Here is a 27,563-nt window from a genome sequence, read left to right on the forward strand (position 1 = left end):
ACCAATTTTATAAAATACATTGGAGAAAAGAAAGCTCCTAAATGGCTCACTCACATTGCATCGCTAAAGTGTCTCAGTGCTGCGGTTGCATATTAGCAGTCTGAATCGCTCCCCTGAGAATTGAATTGTGATCAATATGCACTCATGCCTCTCGCTGATGTAGTTACAGATTAGTTACAACGAGTGCAGCCAGAATGAATAATGGACAGCGCAGAAGGATTAAATCTGACAGTGATGTAGATGTACAATGACTCAAGTATGACGTCCATCACTTTTAGCAGCAGATACACCCAAGTACTCAAGTTAATCACATATTTATTTAATGCATTTGAAGACTGAGCCTCGTCATGCAGTCTCTCTTCAAAACCCGGCCGAAAACAGAAAAATACACCACAAGACAGGATTTAAATATTTGCCATATTTCCACAATATTCATCACAGACTTTTTAAGAAAATATACATATTCTATTTGTTTGTGAGAATTAGATGAGAAATTGATACCACTCTCTAGTCTGTATTTTAAATATGAAGCTCAAACCAGCAGCTGGTTTAGCTAGCTTAGCTTAGCTTAGCTTAGCATAGAGACTGGAAACAGATAGCCTGGCTCTGTCCAAAATAACAAAGTCTTTCTTCCAGCACCTCTAAAGCTCACTGACTTTATCATGGGGCAACTATAACAGACACGTACTAAGAGTATGGCAGTACCATACATATCATGATATATATGGTCCAATAAATTCAATTCAGCAGTATTCAATACATTGTGTAAATAAGGCAATAAATATATGACAAGTTTTTTTTAATCTAATTTCCCAGAAAACTGTCATAGTACAAAGAACAAACCACCAAATGCAGAAAATATGTGTTAAATATTTACTTTTTAATGCAATCACAACAGTGTGATCTGCATTTATTGCAGTCCCCTGTAACATAAATGTTTTGTGGAATATGTCTCCTATGAATCTTTGCATATAAACTAAACAATTTAACACAAAACATAATATTGCCATACTTCAGTGTATCAGTGCTTTCCTCATCTCTAGTTGAGGCCCCCATTATTATCATCAGGATAACCTGATTATGATTTACTGTTTAGTATTCAGATCTCTTGCTTGAGTAAAAGTACTAATACCACACTGTGAAATTACTCCACTATAAGTTAAAGTCTTGCATTCAAAACTTAGTGAAGTTAAAGTACAAAAGTATCGGCAGTAAAAGATATTTAAAGAATCAAAAGTAAAAGTAATGGTTATGGACACACTTTGAATATTATTATTGATGTATTTTTGTAGGAAGTGTTTTAATTTTGCAAAGATACGGCTCATATTGGGTACTTAATATACTATAATAATAATATGTATATATAAGAAGAAGAATACATTTTATTTATAGAGCTCTTTACATGGTACTCAGATGATTTACAGTTAAAACACAGTGAAAATGCAGTTACAAAAAAAACAAACAGAGTTTTAATTTAAAGAAATGTGTAATCACTTTAAAATCATCATGATTTTCATGTTAAATCTCGACCTGAAAAGTAACTAAAGCTGTCAGCTAAATGTAGAAGTACTGTAAAAAGTACAATATTTGCCTCAAAATGTAGTGAAGTAGAAGTATAAAATTACATAAAATGCAAATACGCAAGTAAAGGAGTAGTTACATTCTACCACTGACTGTTTCCGGCTCCATGTTTAGTTGCATCATGTGTAAAAGAGATAGTTTTCTGTCTTGTAAATGAAATGCACCAAATAAACTACAACAAAATCAGGCTGTAGTAATGCTTATATTAGAATGAAATGTAATAGACCGAGCGCATGTTCATGTTGAGTCACTGACCCCTTTCTAATCCTTCTCTCCTTTCATCACAGGGAAAAAATCCCACCTGAGGAAGACCAGCGAGAAGAAGCCGCCCACAAAAGAGTCCATCGCCAAGCTGCAGCAGTCGGCCATCTGGAAGATGGAGAACGAATTCTACGAGTTTGCACTGGAGCAGTTCCAGTTCGTCAGGGCGCATGCTGTCAGAGAAAAGGACGGGGAGCTCTACCTGCTGGCACAAAACTTCTTCTATGAGAAAATCTACCCCAAAAACTAAAGGAGGCAGAAGGAGGACTCTTGGTACAGGCTCAGATGTGCAGTCTGAGAGACGGAAAGTGAGACTTAAGAGACGGCAGGTGACTGTGCGGCTGCTCTGTGCATGTGGACGGGAACATAACGTGGAGCTGCAGAACAAATCCGCCTCTGATGACAGCTCTGTTAGAGAGCAACTGGACAAGGAGCTCGTGTTTCGTCAGCAGGTTGTGTTCCCAGCAGGCCTCCTTCACGTCCATGTCAAAGGTTGTCTGCACAGAGGACCTCTGCTGGAGACAGCCTGTCCAACAGCCGGACTGGACAGACCTCGACTCCTGTTCAACTTTTTCTGTTCTCGGACCCAGACGAAACATTTTCATCGGCTCTGTACTGTTTGGTTGTGTTTGGTTGTATTTTAACTCTTTACTATGGTTGTCTTTTGTATGTAAAGACGGTGACATGCCCACGCCTCACCACTACTACTAACTTAAAGAGATTTTAAGTGTAAGAAACTGACTACTGTGCTGTATTATTGGACTTGAATGAGGTTTTTACAAAATAAAAATCCTGTGACCACGGACTATCTACTGGGACAAGTGAGTATGTTTTATACTGTACTTGATGTGTTTTGTTGGATGTTAATGTGCAGCTTTGCCCAGAGGCTTTTCCTCCGTGATGAAAGAACACGTGGTATTAATGAAGGTGAAGATGCTGCTGCTGTAAATATCTACTACTTTTTTCAGTCCGATTCGTTAACGGACAGTTTGCTACAGTATAAAATAAGCCCATTTATACTGTTGAAGGAAAACTTCACCTATAAGATGACCCTTTGTATATTAATTATTCATCCCCCATTATTCATATCTTGGTTGCATTCATTGTGAATGAAGAATTTAAGTTGACGATGGTTGAGTTATTGATTCTCAAATGGTAATTTTGTTGGTGATATATCACTTTAACAACCTTTTAAAGTTAAAGTCTGTGCATTTGATCAGTTTGTACATTCATTTCATGTCCTACATTTAACTTTTTAGTCCACATTTTCATTTTTTTGTCATTTTCTTTTAATTGTAAAACCAGTTATGTGAAGACATTTTGGGAAATGTCAAGAATTCAATCAGTCACTTTAATACAAGGCTACCACCAGCAGCAGGTTAGCTTAGCTTAGCATGAAGACTGGAAACAGGGGGAAACAGCTAGCCTGTCACTGACCCGTAACCCCCACAAGAACCCTGCAAACATGTTGTTTTTATACATATTAAAATTAGCAAGATAGAACCTGGTAATTAAAGAGCCTTCAGTCTTTATGCTAAGCTAACCTGGCTGCAGCATTATATTTAACAAACTGATGACAGGGTGGTATTGATCCAACTTGTTGAACTCAAGAAAACTAATATTTCCTCAGAATGTCAAACTGTTCCTCTAAAGGCACAATGAGTAGGATTTGTCTGTTGTGTTTGTAAACCGCATTTAAAGTTGGCCCCTCCTCTCCAGCCACCATCTAATTAGCCAGCGAGTTTAGAAATCTTCTGTCTCGCTCGCTTCTCAGCATTGTATTTGTGTCTACTGATTTCAATGACACAGATTATAAAGTCAGCCGGGCCACAGACCACGCCCACAAACATCCTGGACAACAGACAAATTAAAATAATGCAGAAAAAGCAGGCAGAGGACAGGATCTCTGACACCAACACACACTTCTAGTGGTTCATAACTGATGACAGAGGTATTTTTTTTTTTGTACAAACCCATACATTGTTTTTGAGATAAATCCTACACATTGTGCCTTTAAATCTTGTCCATTTTTTTCTTTGCAATTCTAGTAAAAGATGCTGGAGAGCTTGGTAATAACTCTGCTTGTGTCATATTCATCTCTCGTTTTCTTAAAGGTTTGGTTTATTTTATTGGTTTTAATTGCTTTTTATTGGCCAATTAAAGTTCTTGTCTACCCTTTATAAATTGCTAACTAACAGCTGGTAAAGAGACATAATGTTGCCCCCAACAACTAATTCACCTGGAAGAGCTGCACAGACTTTTTTCTACTGGATGTACTGCCACATTACAGTTCCTTAAGTATTTAAATACACAGATCAAGAGGTACTCATGTTTATCTGAGGACATACTGTAGTCTGCCACTCAGTTTTTGTGTGCCTTCTCTACGCCCAGCTCTACTTGTGTTGCAGCTTTGTCAGATGGAACGTAAAAGCAACGATCTTTGTGTTTGTTTTCATCTTTTTTTGATTGCCAAAAGAAATACACACATTTTTAAAAACTACCAACGATGTGTGTGTGTGTGTGTGTTCTTTAATTGAATATAAATGTTTGTGCATCACCACTGTCATCAGGTACAACAGAGCCGGGAGTGGTAAAGACAGATAAAGCTGCTGCTGTGAAAATTAAAGCTGGATTATATCAGCGTCGGTATCCTGCAGAGGGAGATAAAGAGCTGCCAGGTCTGCTCCTGCCTCCAACTGTGTGTGTGTGTGTTTATCCATTTTACCGTCCTTTCCATTTCCTCTGAGAGTAATTCTTCACTATTTGATATGGTGATTGCAGTGGGAGAAATATGTTGGCGCTAAATTATACTTTAAGTTCTTATTATAAAAGCACAGAATGTAGTCTTATCAACCTGAATGTATGTATACAGCAGTGGTGGAAAGTAACTAAGTACATTTATTCAAGTACTGTACTTATGTACAATTTTGAAGTACTTACATTACTTGAGTGCTTCCATTTTATGTAACTATGTGAAACTACATTTCTAAGGCAAATATTGTACTTTTTACTTACTACATTTAGCTGACAGCTTTAGTACTTTACAGTTCAAGATTTAACATTAAATATATGATCAATTTAAAGTGATTAGACTTATTTTTAATTAAATCTTATAACAGTAAATTAATTATTTAAATGAGAAAATTAAAAGGCAGTTTACACAAAAGCATCAATACAAATAATGTAATAATATATTTAGAATATATAAAACAATCTGAGTGGGTCCATTCTGCATAACGAGTACTTTTACTTTTAATACTTTAAGTACATTTTGATGTTGATACGTTTGTACTTTTACTGAAGTAAGTTTTGAATGCAGGACTTTTACTTGTAGTGGAGTAATTTCACACTGTGGTGTTAGAACTTTTACTTAAGTAAGGAATCTGAATACTTCTTCCACCACTGGTACACATTTATTTTATCTGGTTGTGGAAGTCCTATGTTGCTGCTGCTGAAAAAGAAAAAAAACTGAAAGCATTGAAACAATAAGGTGAAGTGAGGGGAGTCACGGAGGACAGAGAAAGTTGGTATGACCCAGTGCTGCCGCTCTGTGTTAGTCATCCTGCACTCACATAATCCCTGCTGGACAGTCATCAGTTATTGGACTCATCCCCATTAATCTCAGATCATTTTCCAGGTACAGCTTCCTGGTTTTGGCCCCCTGACCCAGATAAACACATGCACTGCAGTTTGACAGAAGGAGGCTGTTGTCACATTTATCAGCTGGAGGGGGGACAAGGGTAGGAACAGATGCTCTTTTAAGAATTTCTGAAGAGGTTATTTATTTTTTTGTTAGAAAAAAAAAATCTGACAGAAAATACTTTGCTTTGAATAATAATTTATTTCATCAAAATGTTCCGAGTAGATCCCGAGTTTTTCAGTCCTTTGAGACATTATTAGATACTGCAGTGCATCAGAGACCTTACAAAAAACAAATGCACCAGCTGGTATTGCAGGAAATTATGTGATTTTTTGTGGTGGAATGTAACTAAGTACATTTAGTCAAGTACTGTACTTAAGTGCAATTTGAGGTACTTGCACTTTACTTGAGTATTTCCATTTTACGTAACTTTATACTTCTACTAAACTACATTTTAGGCAAAAATTTTACTTTTTACTCCATTACATTTAGCATACGACTTTAGCTACTTTACAAGTCAAGATTGAACATGTGATCAATTTAAAGTGATTAGACTTTTTTAAATTAAATCTTGTAATAGTATATTAAGTGATTAAATGAGCCCTGTCTACACAAAATTAAAACACTGCTTACATAAAAGCATCAATACAAGTAATGTGATAATATATTTAGAATATATAATTCTGCAAGTACAGTGCATAATAAATATAAAAATTTCAAAATACTATAAATATTTTTCATCATTGTATATATATATATATATATATAATTTATAAAACAGTCTGGGTCCATTCTGCATAACGAGTACTTTTACTTTTGATAATTTAAGTACATTTTGAAGCTGATACTTTTGCTGATAAGCTTTTGAATATGTATATATATATATATATATATATATATATATATATATATATATATATATACACACACACATATATATATATATATATATATATATATATACATACAATCATAGTCAGGATGACAGGGTTCATGCTCTGGTTTTTTTTCCACCCTTGTGGGACAACTGTTAATACCTGTCTGCCTAAATACATAAAACGTAGTCATCATCCTATTAATCAGAGAAATAATCACCATGTTTATGGTGGGTAATAACACGCCCACAGATAAGTAAAGTGTTCATTGAATTGTAAAAACAGAGCTGCAGAAGCAGCTGCAGACCTGTGTCTTTGTGATAAAGGCAGATATTAATTAACCCGATGGTACAGAAACAGCAATACATCTCCAGTTTTCCTCCCACGCCAAACACTGCACCCATTACGTGTGGGTTGAGGATATTACTGATATTGATCCATACAGGCAAGACAAAACCATCATCCCATCTGAAGCAGCTGTCCTCAGTCAGCCTCAGACGAGTGTCACTGTAGAGGGGTTTTAACGGGATCACATAATTCATAAGTCAACCCAACAAGGCCTCTGCCATTTTTATGACGTGGACAATGCTCAGTTTATGAGTGAGGAACCTGCGTTGTTGTCCACACCAATAAATATTGAGACACTGCGCCATAAGCACAGAGAGTGCCCAGTCTGTGAGACGTATGGCTTGTGATGACTGTGTCCCTGAGGGTTATGTAATGCAGCAGTAAGTCTTCTCACTGAGGTGTGACATGTCATGCAGCGGCCCTGGCGGAGAGGAGCTCAGTGTTTGTCCTGTGCTTTCTTCAAAGCAGCTCCTCCTCATCTATCTGGCTTGGCAACTCCAAAGTAAACTGTGACTCTTACAGTATTTAATATAGCAGCTTTTGTTTGCACTGCAGCTCTGGCAAGTTTGTACAACATCTGCATGATCCTTTTGATTTAAACTATGGCTTGATGATTAGTATTAAACAGGTGAACGTCTTCCATGCGTGCAAATTTCTGCAAAGTAACTGCTTATATATACCCAGGCACTACTTTATTTGAGTACAGTATTTCTATTTTATACAACTTTATACTTCTACTTCATTACATTTCAGAGGGAAATGTTGTACTTGTTAAAGTTTTTGAAAATTAACTCACACTGTTTTTACTACTGGCAGTCATCACTAGTTGTTTCTTTGCAAATTAAGATTTCACATATTTGCAAAATATGATGCACTGTTATACAATAAACTCTACAAACAGTTAGCAGTTACAGAAGTTATATTCACCTCGATCACCTGTAATTCTGCTGTCAACGTGTTAATGCATTATAAACAAAATACTATATTTATAATAATAGCATTTTGAGTCATACTTTTAGTAATAAGTAAAAGTGCTTTTCCCTCCATCTCTGTTGGAGCCATTCAGCATAAAAAGGATTTTTTTTTTGTTAGAGCAGTGTTGGGTAATAGCAGTGGTGGAATGAAACTAAGTACATTCACTCAAGTACTGTACTTAAGTACAATTTTGAGGTACTTGCACTTTACTTGAGTATTTCTATTTTATGTAACTTTATATTTTAAGTCCACTACATTTAGCTGACAGCTTTAGTTACTTTTCAGGTCAAGATTTAATACAAAAAACATCATAAATTTAAAGTGATTAGACATTTTCTTAAAATTCACCTCATAACAGTATATTAAGTAGTTAAAATAAACCATACCTTTAGAAAAAAAATGAAAGGATGCATACATAAATGCATCAATACAAATATTCTAATAATATTTTTGGATGACAATAAGAGTGGGTCCTTTCTACTTAATGATTACTGAAGTAAGTTTTGAATGCAGGACTTTTACTTGTAGTGGAGTAATTTCACAGTGTGGTATTAGTAAGGGATCTGAATATTTTTTTCCACCACTGATTGTTATACAATAAACTCTACCAACAGTTAGCAGTTCTAGAAGTTATATCCACCTCAATCAACTATAATTCTGCTGTCAATGTGTTAATGCATTAAAAACAAAATAGACGGGTGCATAAATGAAAAAACTCCACCGAACCCTAATAAAATTCTAACAAAAGGTTTCTCAGCTGTTTTTGTAGTATTAGATGTCCTTAATAACATAATAAAAGTTTACCAAAATCTGACCACTAGAAAGGTGTCATTTTCAAGATGGGCAGGAAGTGGCCAACACTAGGCAAAGCCATATGAGAAAGGAGAAATATACAATTACTGAAGGGAAACTATAAAATGTATGTGGTGAAAGGTGCTCATGCAGGAAGGCTCACTGGAACTACACTGGTTGTAAATGTGATAAATAATATGAGTGAAGCTAATAAAGTTCAATTAAATGTATGCATGGGTTGGAATTTTTCAGAATATATGTACTATATATGACTTATATTAATGAGTTGGAAATTACGGAAATACATGGGCAATATGAACATATCTTTTTGATTAAATAATAATCTAGTGATATTCTCAATAGCTTTAAATTATTCTTTGACCCAGAAAATGTACATTTTGACACCAAGATTGACCTTCTAAGTGGCTTGGAAGATATATTGGTTCTCATAGATTTTATATGGCTGCCATCTCCGATCCGCAATCTTGATGAAGTGACTTCCATCAAAAATTGAAACCTATGATGATAGAGAGCACGTGGGAAAAAATGTGGAGCTTTTGTCCAACGTGTCCCTCCTTTTTTTTTTAGCTCAGCCTCCTGACTAAAAGGAGTAATGGTCACTTTAAAGACCTTGTGGCCACTATTTTGAAAATGGGGCATTTCTTTGAGTCAAAAATTGGTAAACTTAGTATGTTTTTAAGTACATCTGATACTACACCACTGAGAAACGTTTTGTTAGATTTCTTTTAGGGTTAAACCATATTTGCACCTGACTAAAATACAATATTTATAATAATAGCATTTTGAGTTCAGTAAAAGTGCTTTTCCCTCCATCACTGCTGGAGTCATTCAGCATAAAAATTAATTTTGTTTTTGTTCTTAGAATTTACAGCTCTAGTAATACCTCTGAACTTCTACCTGAGTACCTAAAAGTATGAGCAAAGTTATGAGTAAAATTAGAGCAATGTTGGGAAGGAGTGAACTACATGTAATTAAACTAGTCCTTTAAGTAAATGTTGCTGTAGCTTGCTGGGAGTTCACCTGCCACATATGTTCATTTTAAAATTTGGTGTTCTAGTTATATTTTCAGCATTTTTGTGGCATTAACTAATGAAACTACAAACTATTTTTGGCTATTAAAAAAAAAAAGATTTTTTAAATTTGACCTCTTCTCATGTGTTTTTAAGGAAGCGTATCAGCTCACCTGTGAAAACTGATTCGGCTACATTGAATCTGGATTTTGTAAAACCCAACTTGAATATATTTCGGGTCAATAAGTCCTAAGTATTAATTATTGCTATGTATTTTCTAATGTTCAGAAAAATTGTTGCATTCTGCTTGGAGCAATACCCCAAACTGTAGGCCAATGTTGACATTCCTTGCACTTTTCCATGACTAGTGGGGTATTTCTATTACTTTTTTTGTTTGTTTGTTTGTTTGTTTGTGTAGGCTATGACCTGAGTACAACTGGACACTTTTTGCAATAACCTAAATTGAGTGGCCTTTTTTTTGGTGGCATGTGACTTTTTGTGTTAGCCTATATTTTGTTAGAATTTCGTACATGTTCGTCATCAATTGGTTTTTTTTTATGTTTTTTTTTTAATCATTATTATTTTGGGGGAGTTTGCATGCCTTGAACTACTACCTAAAAAGGATAAAGCTTACATAAATGCATAAATAATAATAATACGCCAATTTATTAGGAATTTATAAAACAGTCTAAGTGGGTCCATTCTGCATAACGAGTACTTTTACTTTTGATAATTGAAGTACATTTTGAAGCTGATACTTTTGCTGATAAGCTTTGAATTCAGTACTTTTACTTAAATAAGGGACCTGAATTTTGAATTAATTAATAATAATTTATTGTCACCTGTTACCAGTGGTGGAAAAAGTATTCAGATCCTTTACTTAAGTAAAAGTACTAATACCACGCTGTGAAATTACTCCACTACAAGTAAAAGTCCTTCATTCAAAACTTACTCAAGTAAAAGTACCAAAGCATCAGCATTAATATGTACTTAAAGTATCAAAAGTAAAAGTATTTGTTATGCAGAATGGACCCACTCAGATTGTTTAACATATCCCAAATATATTATTGTATTATTATTGATGCAGTTATGTAAGCAGCGTTTTAATTTTCTCAAGGTAGAGCTCATTTTAAATACTATATAAGAGGTTTAATTTAAAAAATAAAAAATAAACTTTTTTTCTAATCAATGTAAATGTATACAATTTAAATGTATCATGTTTTTCATAAAAAATCTGAAAAGTAACTAAAGGTGTCAGCTAAATGTAGTGCAGTAAAAAGTACAATATTTGCCTCAACATAGTGAAGTAGAAGTATAGTTACATAATCACTGTACCTTAATTAATATTAATGTATTGCCACCTGTTACCTGCTTACTTGTCTAATAATAGTTTTTTTTAAGTCTGTATAATTTAATAAGTCTGTATATGCCATATTTTTACTATAGTCATGGAAAAAAAATATTAAACCGCCCTTTTTCTTCAATTTCTTGTTCGTTTCTTCATGGTTTTCTTGATAATAACCAAAATCGTTATCAAGAAAACCATGGAAAATGGCTGGATATCAGCTCTTAAATTAAACTCTGGCCCTGAGATACATAGGTACATGTTATCCATCTGTGTGTGTTTACCCCGGGATGATTTTAGGTTATTAGCATGAGGTAAGGGGCAGTCTGTGTGAAGTTTTTGGATCACGTGTGTAACTGTCCGGGCAGAGAGCAGCCCAGCAGCAGCAGCAGCAGCAGCAGCTCCTCTGGGCGGACGCTTCCACTCTAACCACCGCCTCTTTCTCCAACTGCTCCGGGACAGATTTATGCTTCAGCTTTTTCATTTATGAGCACCAGGCCACCCTGCGGGACCCCTCTAGGACGGTGCGACCGCGTCAATGAAGTGTGAAGACGGCATGGGAAGGCCCGTGTGCCCGAGATGACCGAAGATTTGGTCCGAATTACCACTTCTTTCTGTCGCCAGAGAGGGAAACTTAAAACAAGGCTTGTTTTTGGAGTTCCACCTCCCCTCCTCTCTCCCCGTAGGATTTGATTCAAAGGCGAAAACCAAGATGGCCGCCGATTCCGTGCAGGTAGGAAAAGTTGACAACTGTTGCGAAAAGTGCGCAAACTTTCTCCAGGGGCTCAACTGAAAGTTAGCAAAAAGTTTTATCTCATTAAAGCTGAGTCGCTGTGAGGCGCTGGGGTTTTATATGAGTTAAGGGCCTCTGCTGGACCCCAAAGGGTTGTCTGGGAATTATCCATGGATTGAGGCCTGGGAAACAATTATCCCAAAGTAACTTCTCCTGAAATTCCCAACTTTTAACCGGCGTTTTTGTGCGGAAGCTGTTGTGTTAATTAATGTAACGGCCGTTGTTGTAAAAAGTTTAAACCTAAACGTTACTGTATTTCACGTCAAATAATGTCTGTTGTACGTTAACTAACAGCTATATAGCCTAACGTAACGTTAACCTGCGTTACTTTGGGAAATAAACAGTGTCACTGTGTGTTCATGTACCGGTAACGACATATTTTTCCGTTATAAAACGTTTTTGCGTAATTTGAATAACAGCGAAACTTGTCCCATCTTTAGTAAAGGACAAGTGTTTGCTTGACAACACTTTTTTTCCAAACTCGTTATAGACCGGATGAATATAAAACATTAGCATTGTAAAATAAGTCCAGGAACTAACTGTTCTAACGTGCAAATGCACCTTTCTTTTTCTATTTCGTCACCCTGTTAAAGTAATCGCTAACTCATTTTTTCAAGTTTTGCAGGAAACACAAAAAACTTCACCAAAAGTGTAACATATGATTTTTATTGATCATTTCACTCAAAAAGGATGTAACAAAGGATGGCTACTGGCATAGTAATAACACTGTGTGCAAATTATGTAACTTAAGAGAAATAAATGACTTTGTGACTTAAGCAATATATGGTAACACTTTATTTTGAAGGTGTCTACATAAGAGTCACACAAGCCTGTCAGAAACATGACATGACAAGTATCATGAGCATTAATGTTACTTAAAAGTGTCATTAATGTTCATGACTCATCCCATGTCATGTTTATGACACGCTCATGTCACTCTTATGTGGACACCTTCAAAATAAAGTGTTATCATATCTTGCTTAAGTCACAAAGGCATGTTCAAAAAATTGCCTAAGTCACATTTTATTTTGACTAAGGCATAATAAATCTGCTTAAGTCACTCACTTGACATAGGCCATTATCTAAAAGGGGTAAAATCACATGATCTGATCAACTGAGGATGTAGGCGATTTTACGAAAGGTGGTCGGCGTCATGAGGAGATGATTTAGGCAAAAAAAAAAGTTTTGACAAAAAATGACTTTCTTTTAACAGTGTGACGATTTGAAAAGGGAGTAAGTGCATGTAAGCATTACAGCCATGTCTCCTTATTCACTAAGAACAGTCATGACTCACTGATTAATGTGGTTTCACTTGAGTGACGTCATACCTGGAATAACTCTTTCTGACAAAAAACATTGTCCAAAAGACCTGCAACTCATCCACAACTTTATCTAATCACGTTTGAAGTGCAGTCAAGCATCAGCTTTAGGCATATCCTCCAGAAACTGTGTGCTCATGTCAAAGCTAAGACCAGTCTGATTACTCACACACACTATTATTCATCTTCACAGGGAGTATTGGAGGGAAATGAGTACAGCAGAAAGTAAAGCTAGTATGAAGTATTAGTTCAAATGTTTCCTCAGAGCTGCTGCAGACTGAGGCAACAGGTGGTAATGAACTGTTGCCAGCTCAATCTTAAAAAACGTATTATACTTAATGTAAAAAAGAAGACTTAATGCTTGAAATTATGGCTCTACTCGCCCTGTGTAACCATGAATTCTTAAACAAAACTCGATATAGTAAATGTTGTTAAGAGCTGTGAATGTAGCTGCAAGCAGCAGTGCAGAGCAAAAAAATCCATACTGTCACAGCCCTAGCCTTGTTTCACAACAGCAAAACTATAAAAAAAGATATCTTTACTAACTCTCACACAGCTTGTGCAGTATAATTTAGGTCTCATTTATCCAGGCATATGCTCAGTACTTCTCAAAGACATATATGTTCACTAAAGTCTATTTTAAATACATTCACCACTACCGTCTCATGCTTTGACACTTGGATTATGCATGTTGTAAACAGTAACTGTTGAATGTGAGCCTGATTCACTTCAATTCATCAAGGATTTTCTCATTTTGTTTGTTTTTCTCACCTGCCTCCATGGTGAATGAAAAAAAAAAGAATTAAAGGTGAGTTATTGATATACAAATGGTCATTTTAAGGGTGAAGTATTCCTTTTGATTTTAAATGGCCTATTATATCTAGTATTAGCATTTATTTAAGCCACTCAGCAAAGGCGTTTGCTAAAATGCTTTATCAGTGACATGCATGAAAGACACAGCCGGATGAACAATACTTTCTACCGTGGGTTGATACAATTTAAACTGTTAAAAGTAGCCCATATTAAAGTCTGAAAAGAGTAAACTGATGGCAAAACAGCTTGAGGAGAGACCACCTGTTCTGTTGAGTATGAGGACATAAATGGATAAAGATATCCTTTATTTTATGCTTTATAATGAGAGTTGGGATTTAGACTTGATAAGGGCTGGGTCTCGGTACTTGATACCTTTTTAAGGTATTGACCGAATAACCCAGTACCAATAGTATCAGTCTTCGCTGAGTGAAAAAAAAAAAACACTTTCTGTTGATCCTTTTTGAACCCAGGTCTAGACAAAAATAATTTATTTGTTCACAGTCAATCGCCACAAGCATTCTTCGAAGCATGGTGTATTTGTTGGCAGTTCAACGTATAATGTATTTGTGTATAATTAATTTGAATGTGGAGGATTGGTGGAGGCATTTTTCCGTAACTGAATGCTTCCATTCACATGATGGGTATCAAATGAAGTACTCTTTTGGTATCTGTATCACTTTAAGGATACTAGTATTGCCATTTTTTGAATGATACCCACGCCAAGAGTTAATAAAAGATGATACAGAATTATTGCTAAGCCCTGATAACAATAACCTTCCAACAATAGTATAATGTTTATAGATACATTTAAATATCTCTTTAGGTGCAAAAAGTGCAGATTTATTACTATAATTTATTTCAAAATGCTATACAATTCACTGAATAGACTAATATTACACTTAGCACTTCTAGTATGAACTAATCTGCTATACTTGTCTCCAGATGGGCTTTTGTTTAAAGTGTGTATGTAGGCAACACCCATCCATTTGGACTGGATAGAATTGGAAAGTTTACTGACCTGCCAATGACCAATGACAGATGATAAGTAACAATAACACAAACCCAGTCCTATGTTGTATTCCTCAATGAGATCACAGTGCATTTTGCATGTTAGAACTTTAAAAATACTAACTGGACATCATGCTCTCTCTATGTTTAGCTCAGGACGCCCGAGCCAGCTAAACTTTAACATATATCACCATGGTGGTTTATATGGGGTGGAACCAGATCAACTCAGCAGAGCAACAGGTGCTTCGGTGCACTTTATTGCTCGTTCTCCTTTGTGACATTGCAGCGTCTATTTTCTGGACACACAATAAATCTACTGTCTTTCCAGCTCAGAAATGTCCATTAACATTGACCTGGAGTGCAAGACTTTACCTACAGTTTGACTTGACATGGGATATGTCTAAGGCTCGTGTGAAGGCTGCGTTTGTGGGATCTGCGTTTATTAGCCTCTGTTGCTATTTCTGGTTGCAGCAGGGCTCCAGGCTGTGGCCCATGCTCTGCAGCCAGCTGTGGGGTAATACGGCCGGGTGTCAGGTTGTAGGTTGAGATAGGCCTCTCACAGAAATGGCAAGGGCTTGGCTTTTTAAGCGTGAGCCTGGGATAGTGGCCTCAACTTTTCCATTGTCCTATTGTCTGAATGGAGCTCTTGTTGTTGGACTTGGAGCTTTCAGGCTTAAAGAGCAAGTTAACCTGCTTACACTTGAGGCTCAGACCTAATGTTTGCTTTTGCCTCACAGTTTCCTTTCATGTCTTAGGCCCTAAAAGTGCTCTTCAACAAGTTCAACATGTCAAGGTAACAGCTGCCTTACTCGTTGCATGAATATATTTAATTCTTAATACAGTTCCTAGCTATAGTTATATATTTTTGTATTTCTATTTTGTGGGGATGAACAGTTTCCTTTTTATCTACCTTTATAAATTAAACACCTCCTTGCTAAAATGTCTTTCATTGAGCCTTGAACATGTCACAGAGCAGCTAGCAGAGCCACATTGACAAGAACAAGTTCCCTCCATCCATCACAAACTGTATGCATTGTGCTATGAGTGGAAACATTTGCTTACAGTTCCTGCTTCACTCGTCTTTGAACCTAATAAGTCTCGAGTTCTCTGTGTGGCGTCATTCCCCTGACAGAGCAATACGTTTACGCAGCAAGAAATGATAAGAGCCAAACAGGTAAAAGAGCAACTCAAGGAAGTATTGCAGTTTCAGAGAAACAAGAGGTGAAACCAATCCTGCAAATGAGCTCCTGCTCTCTTTTTTTTGGATATACTTTCTTTGTTTGATCTCAATTTAAAACGCAGACCTTGTGGGTCTACTAGCTGATTTATTTCCACCTTATCTGATCGGCCTTTCATGGATTTCCTTGCATTGTTGAGCAGTAAAATAGGCCCTTTCGGTTGTCCTCATGCTGTCCTCATACCGCGTTTGGGCAAACACGGCTACAGTGCAAACAAGTTTTGCAGGGCAGTGAGCTGAAGAAGAGAGCTGCCCCCCCCCCACACACACACACACACTATTCTTCCACTTCCAGGAGTTGTGACCTCCATTTTACCTATGAGTCATCAAGGAGCTGCAGGACCAGGATACATGCAAACTATAGTTTCCTCTGAATTGAGCACCTATAGAGGAGAGGGGAGGTTTCACAATGGCCCGGTGAGGGAATGACTGGGCCCATGGAAAACCCTTATTGTTCCAAACATGATTTTTCCCCCCTCCAACTTAAATCTGTCAGTCAGGAAGGAATATAGTAGCGTTTACTCCAGGTAACCACTCAGCTGAGGCAACAATTCATTTGATCAACTGAGTTAAAAGATGACGGCCTAGGTGATATCTACTAAATATGGAGGCTTTTGCTCTGTGATGCAACATCTGATTGTCCCACTACTGCAGCAGTTTCAGTCTGTGGTATGATGAAATCAAGTGTGCTGGCAGTTCAGTGTGTAATGTATTGGTGTATAATTCACTTGGGTGGGGAGGAGTTTTACACAACTCGATACCTCCATTCACCGGATGGGTATTGAATGAATTGGAGAGAGAAAAGGTATAAAATGAAGTACTCATTGGGGGCTGCTGATTTTTCCGGGGGAAATATCTGTTATTAACCATCGTTATCAACACACCCGGTCCGGTTCCATATTCATTCAGTCCTTCACAATAAGTCACAGTACAGTAAAATACAGATGTAGCCTACAACACATGCTACATCAGTCTGTGCTATGGGTGATTTACCATCTGGGCACCAGTGACATCTTATTTTACATGTTTTCTAGATTGTTGCCTACAGATGACGTGTTTGTAACTATAGTTACATACCAATGATAAATATTTTGGGGATTGTGCTACAAAACTATCAACCTCTGTAGCACCAGTGCTACAAGCCAAAAAAAAGTTAATATACAGCCCTGTAATATATATATCAATGTTGAACATAACGTCCCAACAGGCCAACATGAACCTATTTTAGTCTTTGTAGCATTTTGTGAATGGGCAGCCTACCTTGTGGACGTATTACTCCAAAAACACTAGGTAAAACATCACCGGTCCGCTCCATGGCTGCTGACGGTCTTGGAAGCTTGCAGTGCATAGCAACAGTAACTAAGGGGGCAGCGCTTTTGTGAATGGTCAATTGGGATTGGTTTCACTGTAAATGTATTGGTACAGGTATTGTAATTTTCTTAACAAAACCCAGGTCTAATTCCTAATGAGCTGTTTGAAGCTTGAACCTTATTACAGTTGTAGGAGTGTCAAAGCTTCACCTCCTCCTCCACACTAGTTGATTTGCTGTGGGGAGGCCACAATGGACAGCCAGTGTTATGTTTTTAACTTGGGTTAATTTTAGACACAGTCCTCTCCCCGGAGTGAGATTAGGTCCCATTCTGGGCTGCTGTGACCTCACAGAGTTAGAAGCTAAGAGGGATTTGGCTGTTGCTGCTCAGACGGTTTATCTTCCCTGTTGATGTCAGTGGTCTGTGTGAGAAAGAGAGTGTAGAAAATCGGATACCGGCAGAGTGAATGAGTGTGGCTTTGGACGCAGGCTCTGCCAGCTATCCTTTGTGGTGGAGGATATCATTGCTCCGGACAGAACTTTAGTTCATGTAATGATAGTTGGAGCTTGTCAGCAGAACATGCGGGGACGGGTCGGTTCCTTTGATCTAGAGATGGAGTTGGCTGAAACTGATGAAGTTCAGGTAAGGCAGAAAGATTAATCACCCAGAGAGGTTGTTTTTAAGTCATTGACTTATTCCATCCTGTCCTCAGGCACTTGTACTTCTAACAGTAGGCCAGAAAGTTCAGTCAAATTGCATTAAAAGTGTTGTTTGACTGCTTCCTTTTATAGTAAAGTCATTATGGAATATGCAGATCTTGTAGTCACAGAGTGGTGATGTTCTGTTTTTTTATGTCTCATTTGGCCCTCATTTTATGAACTGAAAAGGTTAATTTCCACACACTTAAACTCTGGCACAGCTTCAGAGGCTTCCAGCTAGTTCTGGTTCACCTTTTATATGTCACACATTTAGTTGGTTCTGTTATCCGGAGTCAAACACAAAGTTTGCTTTGAGTGAGCGCACTTTACGCTGATGATTTTTCCAAAACATCAAAGGTCACAGATGTTGAATAATAATGCGTATGCATAGCTAATTGAGCAGTTATTAGTTCCAGAGTGAGGTCAGGCTTTATGTTTTGGTTTGCATTTTTCTCTGATGACTCATAGGTTGAAATGTTGTGGTTTCATAGTTGTATAGTAACCATGTAACACTATTTAAAAGTTATATTGACCTACAACAAAATTAAGGATTAGAAGATATTTTCAAGCCCAAAAATCTTAGATCGATGAGCTGTGTAATGACATTGAATAAGCCGATTATTCACAGTCATCCGATAACCACTGATGTATTCTGTGATCAACTGGTGTAACGTAACCAGTGCACCACTGCATTCACGGTGAACTTCAGAGCTGAAGCCATTCAGGAAGTGAGCGCTAATCCGTCTTTAGTTAAGGTGACGGCTTTAAGGATGCAAGTAAATGGTTACTGACAGCAGCAGTGAAAACACTACGCACAGAGGCAAGCTCAAGTTCAAAACACACTACGACACTGCGTTGACCTCCCAAAATCTCAGGTTGGGCTGGTCACTGCATTTAAGCCATTATAATTTGATTCATAAAAAATAACAATCACTTGAGGCTCAAGATCAGATAACTCCTATTTCCCACACATTTTTGAAGTTATGAGAAATATGTGCATGTTTAGTCCACTTACAAGGTTGGTTAAACTTTTTATTTTTTATTAATCTACATATTTAAGTTGCATATCAAATGTCATGTCTTCCTAGTCAAATGTTGCTTTATAAAAAAACGAGCATCCGTTAGCTACTACTGTTAACAACTTAAAGATTTACTTTTGTTAAATATTATTGGTGTCAATAAATGCTATTTGTTAACTTTTATTTAGCTGGTTGTAGTCATATTTCCTAGGATAGTATACAATGTTCAAATATGCACAGCGCAAAATAACAAATATTTCGGCAGCATTTAAAATACAATTTGGTTGTAGAGAAATGTGATTAACGATTTCAAATGGCTCTCATAATGTACACAATTTTGTTTTCTTAGTTTTATACTTGACTAGTAGTCTAAGCTTAAACGCCTGATATATTTTCCCAGAAACTATCACGATAAACAATAGTATTGTTGTATCGATGTTGTTTTAGTTTTATAATGATATTAGAGCATAATAAGTACATCCTTTTCCACAACAATGCCTTTTTTATTGTCGAGAATATTAATCATTGAAATGTGGAAAAGAAATATAAAATATCCAAGATGAATAAAACAAATAAATAAACTACAACCAAAGCAAATAAAATAGACTTTCAAGCTCTGTTAACAGAACATTGCAATGAGATAATCATTATGTATTATATTGTTTTATTATTAAAATAACATATAAACGGCTGGAATGGCTGTTTGGGAAAGATTGTTATTTTTCTTACTGCCTGTCAAACATTTGCAGCATTACTTTAAACACAACACAAAAAGTCACGCATGTAAACGACAATATATTGAGTCCAGAAAAAAACTATCATGTCCACTTTTATATATCAAACGATAAGTCGATATAGTAATTATCGTGAAAGGCCTAGTTGTGTGTGAATGTGTTTGTAAGTCTGTTTTAATTTGTGATGAAGCAGTGTCAAAGATAAATTTCTGTAATAATAAAGTTATATCTATCGATCTATGACAAACTCACTGGGATGAACCTGTCTGGAGCTGTTTTTATCATTTTTTTACTGCTGTCAAGAGTTGCTGCTCTTATCAAAACAAAATTACATTTGTTCTATTGGGCAATAGCTTTAGCTGTTTCATAACATTGTAAGTTGGTGCTGCTTTCTGTTTATATTGATGAGTCCTGTTGGTTTAATGCTGCTCAAATAATCCCAGTCCATTAGTTGACTGAGTCACTGACCTCTGAATGTCCTCTCCTCCTCCTCCTCCTCCTCCTCCTCCTCCTCCTCCTCCTTCCTGACCTCTAAATTACATTCCGTATCTTCTCTTTTTCCTCCTCCTCCTCTTCATCCTGCTCTGCTGTCGTTCAGGGGGATGCCAGGGGCCAGCAGGTGGCGGAGCGACTGGGTCTGGGACACAACCTGGACCTATCCGACACCATGGTTCAGCAGAAGCTGGACGAGATCAAGGAGCAGATCCGCCGCGAGATCCGCAAAGAGCTGAAGATCAAAGAAGGTGCCGAGAACCTACGCAAGGTAAAGTCATTGAGTGTGATGGAGGACATTTCTCTCAAAGGCATAGTTACACTTCCATATTGCTGAGTTAGTCATAAGAGGCATTCATGATTAAAATTGGTGAATTTCCATAATGGCTGGCTAATCTTTGCTATGAGATAAATTGTCAAATGTCCTAAAGTCTACTATGCTCTTCTCTCTTTAGGTCACCACAGACAAGAAGAGCCTGGCTTACGTTGACAACATGCTGAAGAAATCTAACAAGAAAGTTGAGGAGCTTCACCAGGAGCTGCAAGAGCTTAACGCCCACATTGTGGTCAAAGACCCTGAAGAGCTGCTAGGTAACAACAGCACCAGTTGTTTGCCCAACAGTTGAACTAGGCCGGTTATCAGTTTTTCTTTTATTTATTTATTTGCAATTTTATTTTTATTGACGTTTTCCAAACACAATGAGTGGGTTAATACAGAATATCTAACGCCCTTCTCCATCCATATTATCAAATGGAAATGGTATTTGGCCTTCACAGAAAGCATGGATGTAGGTTACCCCAGTAAGCTTATCATTAAGGTTATGAATAGTTTGAATGCTGGCACAAGCTGAGTTCATATCGCTCTCTTCAAAGCCACCAGACTCCATTGACAAAAACAGTAAGTTTACCTTGAAGAAAGCAGGAGTAGCTTATTGTGTGACTTTTCTGAACTGATGCAGTGTCCACAGCCATACATTGCTTAGCTGCCATGATGGTTTTCTGCTTCTTGAAACCAGGAGCATGCTGACCGCTGTCTGCAATAGTCTGCCTGTGTATGAGGACGTAGGTAGCAACACCATCACCTACAGGTGCATCTCAATAAATTAGAATATCATAGAAAAGTTTGTCAGTAATTCAATTCAAAAAGTGGAAATAACACATATAGATCCATTACACACGGAATGAAACATTTAATGTTTCAATTTATTTAATTTCTTCTAATTATAATGATTATGGCTTACATTTAATGAATACATACAATTCAGTGTCTCAAAAATATTAATATTACAAAAGACCAATTTTAAAAAGTATGTTTAGTATGGAAATGTTGCCCTCTGAAAAGTATGTCCATCTATCTGCACTCAATACTTTGTTGGGGCTGTTTGACTTGAACTACTGGAAATGGACTTTTCCACGATATTCTAATGTATTGAGATGCACCTTTATAAGGACATATGTAGCAACACCATCACCTATAAACCTACGTCAGGAAAAAGTTGTCATGGAGCTTGATAAGAAGCATTTTGGCGCTAAAACATACTTGCATATATAAACCTCAAAAACAACTTTTAACTAACATTTGTATTCCAGAGTCGTTGTTGGTTGGAGGATTTTCCTCCCGTCATTTCTGTGTGACGCTTATGGATCAGAATGAATCTCTCTTTACAACAGCATAAGTTTTTCTGAGAATTTTCCAGGTGTCCTTTCACAAAACAGCAACTCCTAGTTTTTTGGCATTATCTCTTTATCATTCTCTCCAAGTTACTGGCTTACTGCAAATACAAACTCTGGCTGAGTAAATACTTTTGCCAGTGTTGTGTCAGAACAACACCTATATGAGCACACAGAGCTCACTGAGTGTTTGGAGGTGACTCACTCTCCAGAGGCTGACATTGTTGCATTCCACATTCCACCGACAGTTACAATGAGCTGTCGATTGTTCCCCTCCGAGGCTGTTGAAAGCCTGCTCCTGTGCGTTTCGTCGACAACAATGGAATTTGGAGAGAGTTACCCACAGCATAATGTAGTTTTGTTACAGTAGTTGCCTTATGCAGCATTTGTTGGTGGCGAATGTCCGGGTGAATTCAGGAAGAGAAGGAATGGTATTTGTCTGCCTGTTACCATCACATCCCCCTGCTTCAGTTGACATTAGGAAGTAGACGAGGAGGGGGAGGGAAGGGAGGTCATCTTGGTAAATGGTTATCTTAAGTGGGAACAAATTTAGCCTGACTCGGTGACTCTCAATCTGATGAACGAGGTCTTTCTTTTTAAGTGACGCGACGCCAGAGGAATGTCGCTGGCTATCGCAAAATGATGGAAAGGGACCGAGGGCAGCTCAGCTCCACGGTCATGAGACAACTCGTTGAAATGCGTTTAGCTCTCCGCAAAAGACAGCACTTGTCTCCTGAATTAGTAAAAAGGAGTTGCCCTGCCTCTGCAAGCAGCCAGAAACTGTTTTTGTTCTAGGAGAAAGTTGAGGGGGTCTGGTTATTCTCCGCCACTCTGCTGAGGCCAGAAATGGACTGACTCGCCTTCAGCAGCAGCAGCAACAGCAACTCTGATACAGGGTCACCAGTCAGGTCTCCTGTCACATATGATCTCATTCATAAAGAAACTTGCCCCGAGATCAGCAGTTTCCTCCCTGAATACAAGTCCAGTCTGTTTTCCTTCCAGTCATCAAGTGACAAAGCGCCCACGCTAGTTTTATGTCCAGTTCTCTTCATGATGTAACTGTTAACAGAGTATTGTTAGCATGTTCCTCGTTGCCTTCTCGTCACGTACAGATGTGGATAATCTGAGGGAGGGTTCCCCTTGTCAGCTGTCCAGCAGTGACATCAGCCCTGCAGCTATTCAGTAGCTCGGTGTCTCGTTCTCCGGCCCAGCGTGGGCTGAACTGTGCTGAGAAGGAGGGGCGGGGGTCCTTGAATTCTTGGCTCGATGTGACCTTGTCCAAACCGCACCCCCCCACACGCGGAGAGGAAAGCCTCGAATGCAGACTGGATGATACAAGCTGCACTTTTGCACGTGTGTTTCTCTGCGTGCCTCATGACACTGACTTAACTCGATTTTAATGTAATCACTGTGACGCTACAACGTCTTATTATGCAATGTGGATTTTATGAAATGTCAGTTTTGCCCCAAGCCCCTTGGTAAATCCTCACCTTGCTCCACAGGCTTTTCCACATGTGTGGTTTTGGATGAGAATCTGCAAGTGCCCACTCAGTTTTCCCGTCTAGCCCTGCCTCTCAGTGTGTGTTTGTACGAGAGGGTTGCCCCGGGAAGGCTAACATCCTCCCCTCCTGCAAAGAAACCTCAGCAGCGATGCTCTCTCAGCCTATTAAGGGTCATTAGATGAATCATTAAGACTTTCATTTCAAGGAGTCACATGCTTCCTTTTTGCCCAGATCCCGCAGGTGTTCAAAGGGATCTTTTAGACACTGTTTTGGTGAAACATTCAGAGTGAGTGAATCACCGACCCGCCTGCTGGTTATTGTTATCTGTGTTTGGCAGCATCTGATTTTACTCACCAGTGTTATTTCAACTAATGGCAGTTGGGGTCACTTGGATAAACTCAAGACACCTTAAGGGTATTCAAAATTTGTATCTATTTTTTTATGGTTTAATCTCATGGGACTTGTTTTTTCTCATTGGACTTAAACATCTAAAAGTGTAGAATTGAGCTTAAATACTGTTATCTTATACAAATTTCTCGGGCCTTGTGACATTTCTTGTGTTTTGCATGTGGCACCTTGTTAAGTGGACTCTTTGGGTCCTTTCTCAGAGAAGTTGCTTCAAGAAACCACAGACACTGAAACTGAACTTGCAAGTCAAGTCAGGAGAAGTCAGGCAGGTTTTTTTGCCCACCTCACCTGTGTGTGTGAGAATGTGTGTGGTGTGTGTGTGTGTAAGTGTGTTCAGCCCTGTGCTGCACTGATCAGGCTGGGGAGGGGTTTTCTTTTTCGAGTTCAGACATGACTTAAAAAACACTACAAAACAGTGAGCTCATCGGCCAGAACTGTGGTCCAGCTCGGGGGATAGAAAACAGTTGTTTTCGTTTTCACGTTATCCGTCTACGTGGTTTGTTTGTGTAAATGCAGAAATACATATATGCTCAGCGGCACTCTGTTGTCCCAGCTGCTATTAGGGTTCTGGATAAATAGCAATGTAAAAAAAAATATTTTGAAATTGAAAGTGTTTACACCACATTTGCATATACAGTAATGTCCCTGTAGTATTGGTAGTTGTCTGCAAGTTTACACTTGTTTTTGTTTTGTTTTGTTTTCAGTCTCAGGATAGAAATGGCTGCAGGGTTTCCCTCTGCTGTTGGAGTTTGAACAGCCTTCAGGAGAGAGCCAATGAAATGACAGAAAAATCTTTTGAATTAGCAGTGATTGTCTTTCAACTGTAGTCCCTGATTATGAAAGACCCATAACAAATCAAACTGAACAACTGTGTGTTTGTGTTGTAATCATGTTTCTATTTTCCCTGTCTGATTTGGATTGGATGTGTCTTTTACACAACGCTCAATTATTCAAAGTCAACCTCTGACACCATTTATTGATCTGATTCTACTCTATGTCAGACTCCTGATACCAGTCCTAATGTTGTTGGCTTGTGTAGTTATTTTTGTTTCGAGAGTGTTGAGTCAGTTAGAGTCTTGTATTAACAAACCATATCAAATTATAAACAGCAGATCTCTCTGGATACATTATGCGACTACTGAAGTTGCAACCTGACATGTTTTTGTAAGCAAAGTTCGTGCTGCAGGAAGGTTTAGCTAACTTCACAATGGCTGGCTGCCAAAAATAGCACTTGCATGCTGAGTTTCTATTCACAGTCGGTGTATATTTGTGACAAATGCCAGTTGCACGTACTGAGCCATATATACGTTTCCAAAGTGCCATAAGGTTGTAACTTGTACTTTTTTTTGTCTCTACCCAGAATGCCCTTTGACCCCAGACACCCCCAACAGTGAAGCGAGAATGTGCACCAGCAGCAGCCGCCTGGCCGCCCTGAAAAGACAGAACGACATCGAGCTCAAGGTCAAACAGGGCGCCGAGAACATGATTCTGATGTACTCCAACGGGCCGTCCAAGGTGAGATTCAGCAGGATATTCAGGTCTGAGCTGCTTCATGTCAGGCTGCCAAAGCAGACTCATCCGTTGTGCTGTATGGTGAGGATAATCCCAGTTTCACACAAGCTGGGTAGGTTATATATTTTGGCAGTAGCAACATTGTGACCTCACCACTGAAATAAAGTTGGGTAAGAAACACAAGCAGTCAGAAAACCATAAAGGTTTTGAACAAACCCTCGTTTTAGCTAAAAAAAAATATTTGGAAGAAAGAGCTTTGAAACAGTTACAGTATAAAAATCAGCTTCCACAAAGAATTTTCCAGACTGATATTGGCAACATTTCTCTGATTTCTGATGATAAATGTGTGGTAATTTTTCATTCTAAGGCACATGTCTACTTAACCCACGACAAATAATGGAATAATGTATTTAGACTATATATCAGAGTGGTTCCATTTTGCATTACAATTACTTTTACTTTTGATACTTTAAGTATATTTTGATGCTGATACTTTTGTACTTTTACTTCAGTAAGTTTTGAATGCAGGACTTTTACTTATAGTGGAGTAATTTCACAGTTTGATATTAGTACTTTTACTTAAGTAAGGAATCTCAATACTTTTTTCCACCACTGATCTAAACACTAATTCAACCAAACTTTTTAATTTCTCTTGTTTGATTTGAATATTTTCAGGGGCCTAATAATATGGGGAATTATCCACACAATTTTTTTGATTAAATCATACAGTAAAATGAAAGTCTGAAGTAAAAGGCTTTCCATGTCCTGTTAATCATCTCCTCACCTGATAAGTTTATCTTGCAACCTCTGGACCCCCACGTTGGAAACCACAAATAGTTTTTGATCTATTATTCACAAATTGCCCAAATCTCTGACCGCTTGTGTTTTTGGTTTCATGTTGTGTTCACGGATCTTAGCTATTAATTCAGTGGATGCAATTTTAACATAAGTGATTATGGCTCAAAATACATGACCAAAACTAGGAAAATAAGACCCAAGTTTAAATGTGCCTTAATGATCTTTTTGCAGTTCAAGAGGAACATTAATTGATTTTATTCACAATCATCAAATTGTAAAGGGTTTCCAGACTTATAATCACAAGTGTTTATGTATTTATTTTTAACTTAAAAATAAGGGTGACATGCTCTGTGGTCATGATTATATTAAAACTGGAGTGAGCAGGCTCCTTCCCCGTTTGAAAACCAGTCTGCAGGCAGGTGGTAGAATGATACATGTTGGCTTTGCTTTTACAGCCCCACTGCAGGGGAGGAGGAAACATGAGAAGCTGCTGACACATACTGTGTGTCATATTCACTGCTGTTTGTTCACAAAGCTCTTTGTGGCTCCTCTAATGCTCAGAGTGAGGACAGCTATCATTTAGTTTCAAGGTGTGTGTGTGTGTGTCTGTGTGTGTGTGTGTCTGTGTGTCTCTGTGTGTGTGTGTGTGTGTGTGTGTGTGTGTGTGTGTGTGTGTGTGTGTGTGTGTGTGTGTGTGTAAGTTACCAGAACTGATAACAGCTGGAGCACTGAGAGCAGCTCAGACTCATCTTGGCTCTTGTGCCCGTCAGTAGTAATTGAAGCCACTTTGTAGTAGACGGTGCAGTACAGTGTAGGGTTTCAGTAGTGAGTCTTTACTTTGCCTGTGATGCAATTCTGCTTCTCATATGTTTCTGTGGATATTTCAGCTGTTATTTAATGTAGCATGGCTTGATTGTAATTTCTCATGCTTGAGAATAATTTTAAAGGAGTAGCGTAACATTTCAGGAGATTTGCTTATTCAATGTCTTGACGTTAATTAGATGAGAAGATTGATGTCACTTGTATGTCTGTATGTGCGGTAAATATGGAGCTGCAGATGCTAAGCTTAGCATAAAGATTGTCAGTATTACATTTTGAGAACTTTGGGATGTCTAACTTGTAGAGGTGGGGGAACAAATTGATACAGCATAGTATCGCGATATTTTGTGTAGCAATATTATGTTGATTCATGGTGGCCAAGTATATTTGGTGTTGTGACGGCCAGTGGGCCGTCAGTATTTTTCGCTGTTTTTCAAGATATTAGTATCATATGAAACTAGAAGATCTAAGGAATCTATATGCGTAGGTTTCAGTATTTTGTGGTGGGAAGTTGTCGAAATAATGCTGCAAAGTGAGGCTTTTTTTATGTTTCATTAAAAAAAAATTCAGAGCAGTGAAGCT

At 37.9% G+C, this 27,563-nt stretch overlaps 2 protein-coding genes across 2 annotated transcripts in view; both read left to right on the forward strand.

The window, feature by feature from the left end:
* hs2st1a (heparan sulfate 2-O-sulfotransferase 1a) overlaps positions 1 to 4,346 on the forward strand; it is a 33,819-nt gene extending 29,473 nt beyond the window's left edge. The window contains exon 8 of the mRNA XM_059344028.1: positions 1,869 to 4,346. Coding sequence (XP_059200011.1) covers positions 1,869 to 2,092 — 224 coding nt within the window. The 3' untranslated portion in view covers positions 2,093 to 4,346. The remainder of the gene's footprint in view (positions 1 to 1,868) is intronic.
* Positions 4,347 to 11,165: 6,819 nt separating this feature from the next.
* Positions 11,166 to 27,563, forward strand: part of pkn2a (protein kinase N2a) — a 32,281-nt gene continuing 15,883 nt past the window's right edge. Inside the window, exons 1-4 of the mRNA XM_059344014.1 lie at positions 11,166 to 11,581; positions 20,378 to 20,542; positions 20,727 to 20,862; positions 25,213 to 25,367. Coding sequence (XP_059199997.1) covers positions 11,561 to 11,581; positions 20,378 to 20,542; positions 20,727 to 20,862; positions 25,213 to 25,367 — 477 coding nt within the window. The 5' untranslated portion in view covers positions 11,166 to 11,560. The remainder of the gene's footprint in view (positions 11,582 to 20,377; positions 20,543 to 20,726; positions 20,863 to 25,212; positions 25,368 to 27,563) is intronic.

The sequence above is a fragment of the Centropristis striata genome, chromosome 11 (genome assembly GCF_030273125.1).
Source record: "Centropristis striata isolate RG_2023a ecotype Rhode Island chromosome 11, C.striata_1.0, whole genome shotgun sequence".
Lineage (NCBI taxonomy): Eukaryota > Metazoa > Chordata > Actinopteri > Perciformes > Serranidae > Centropristis > Centropristis striata.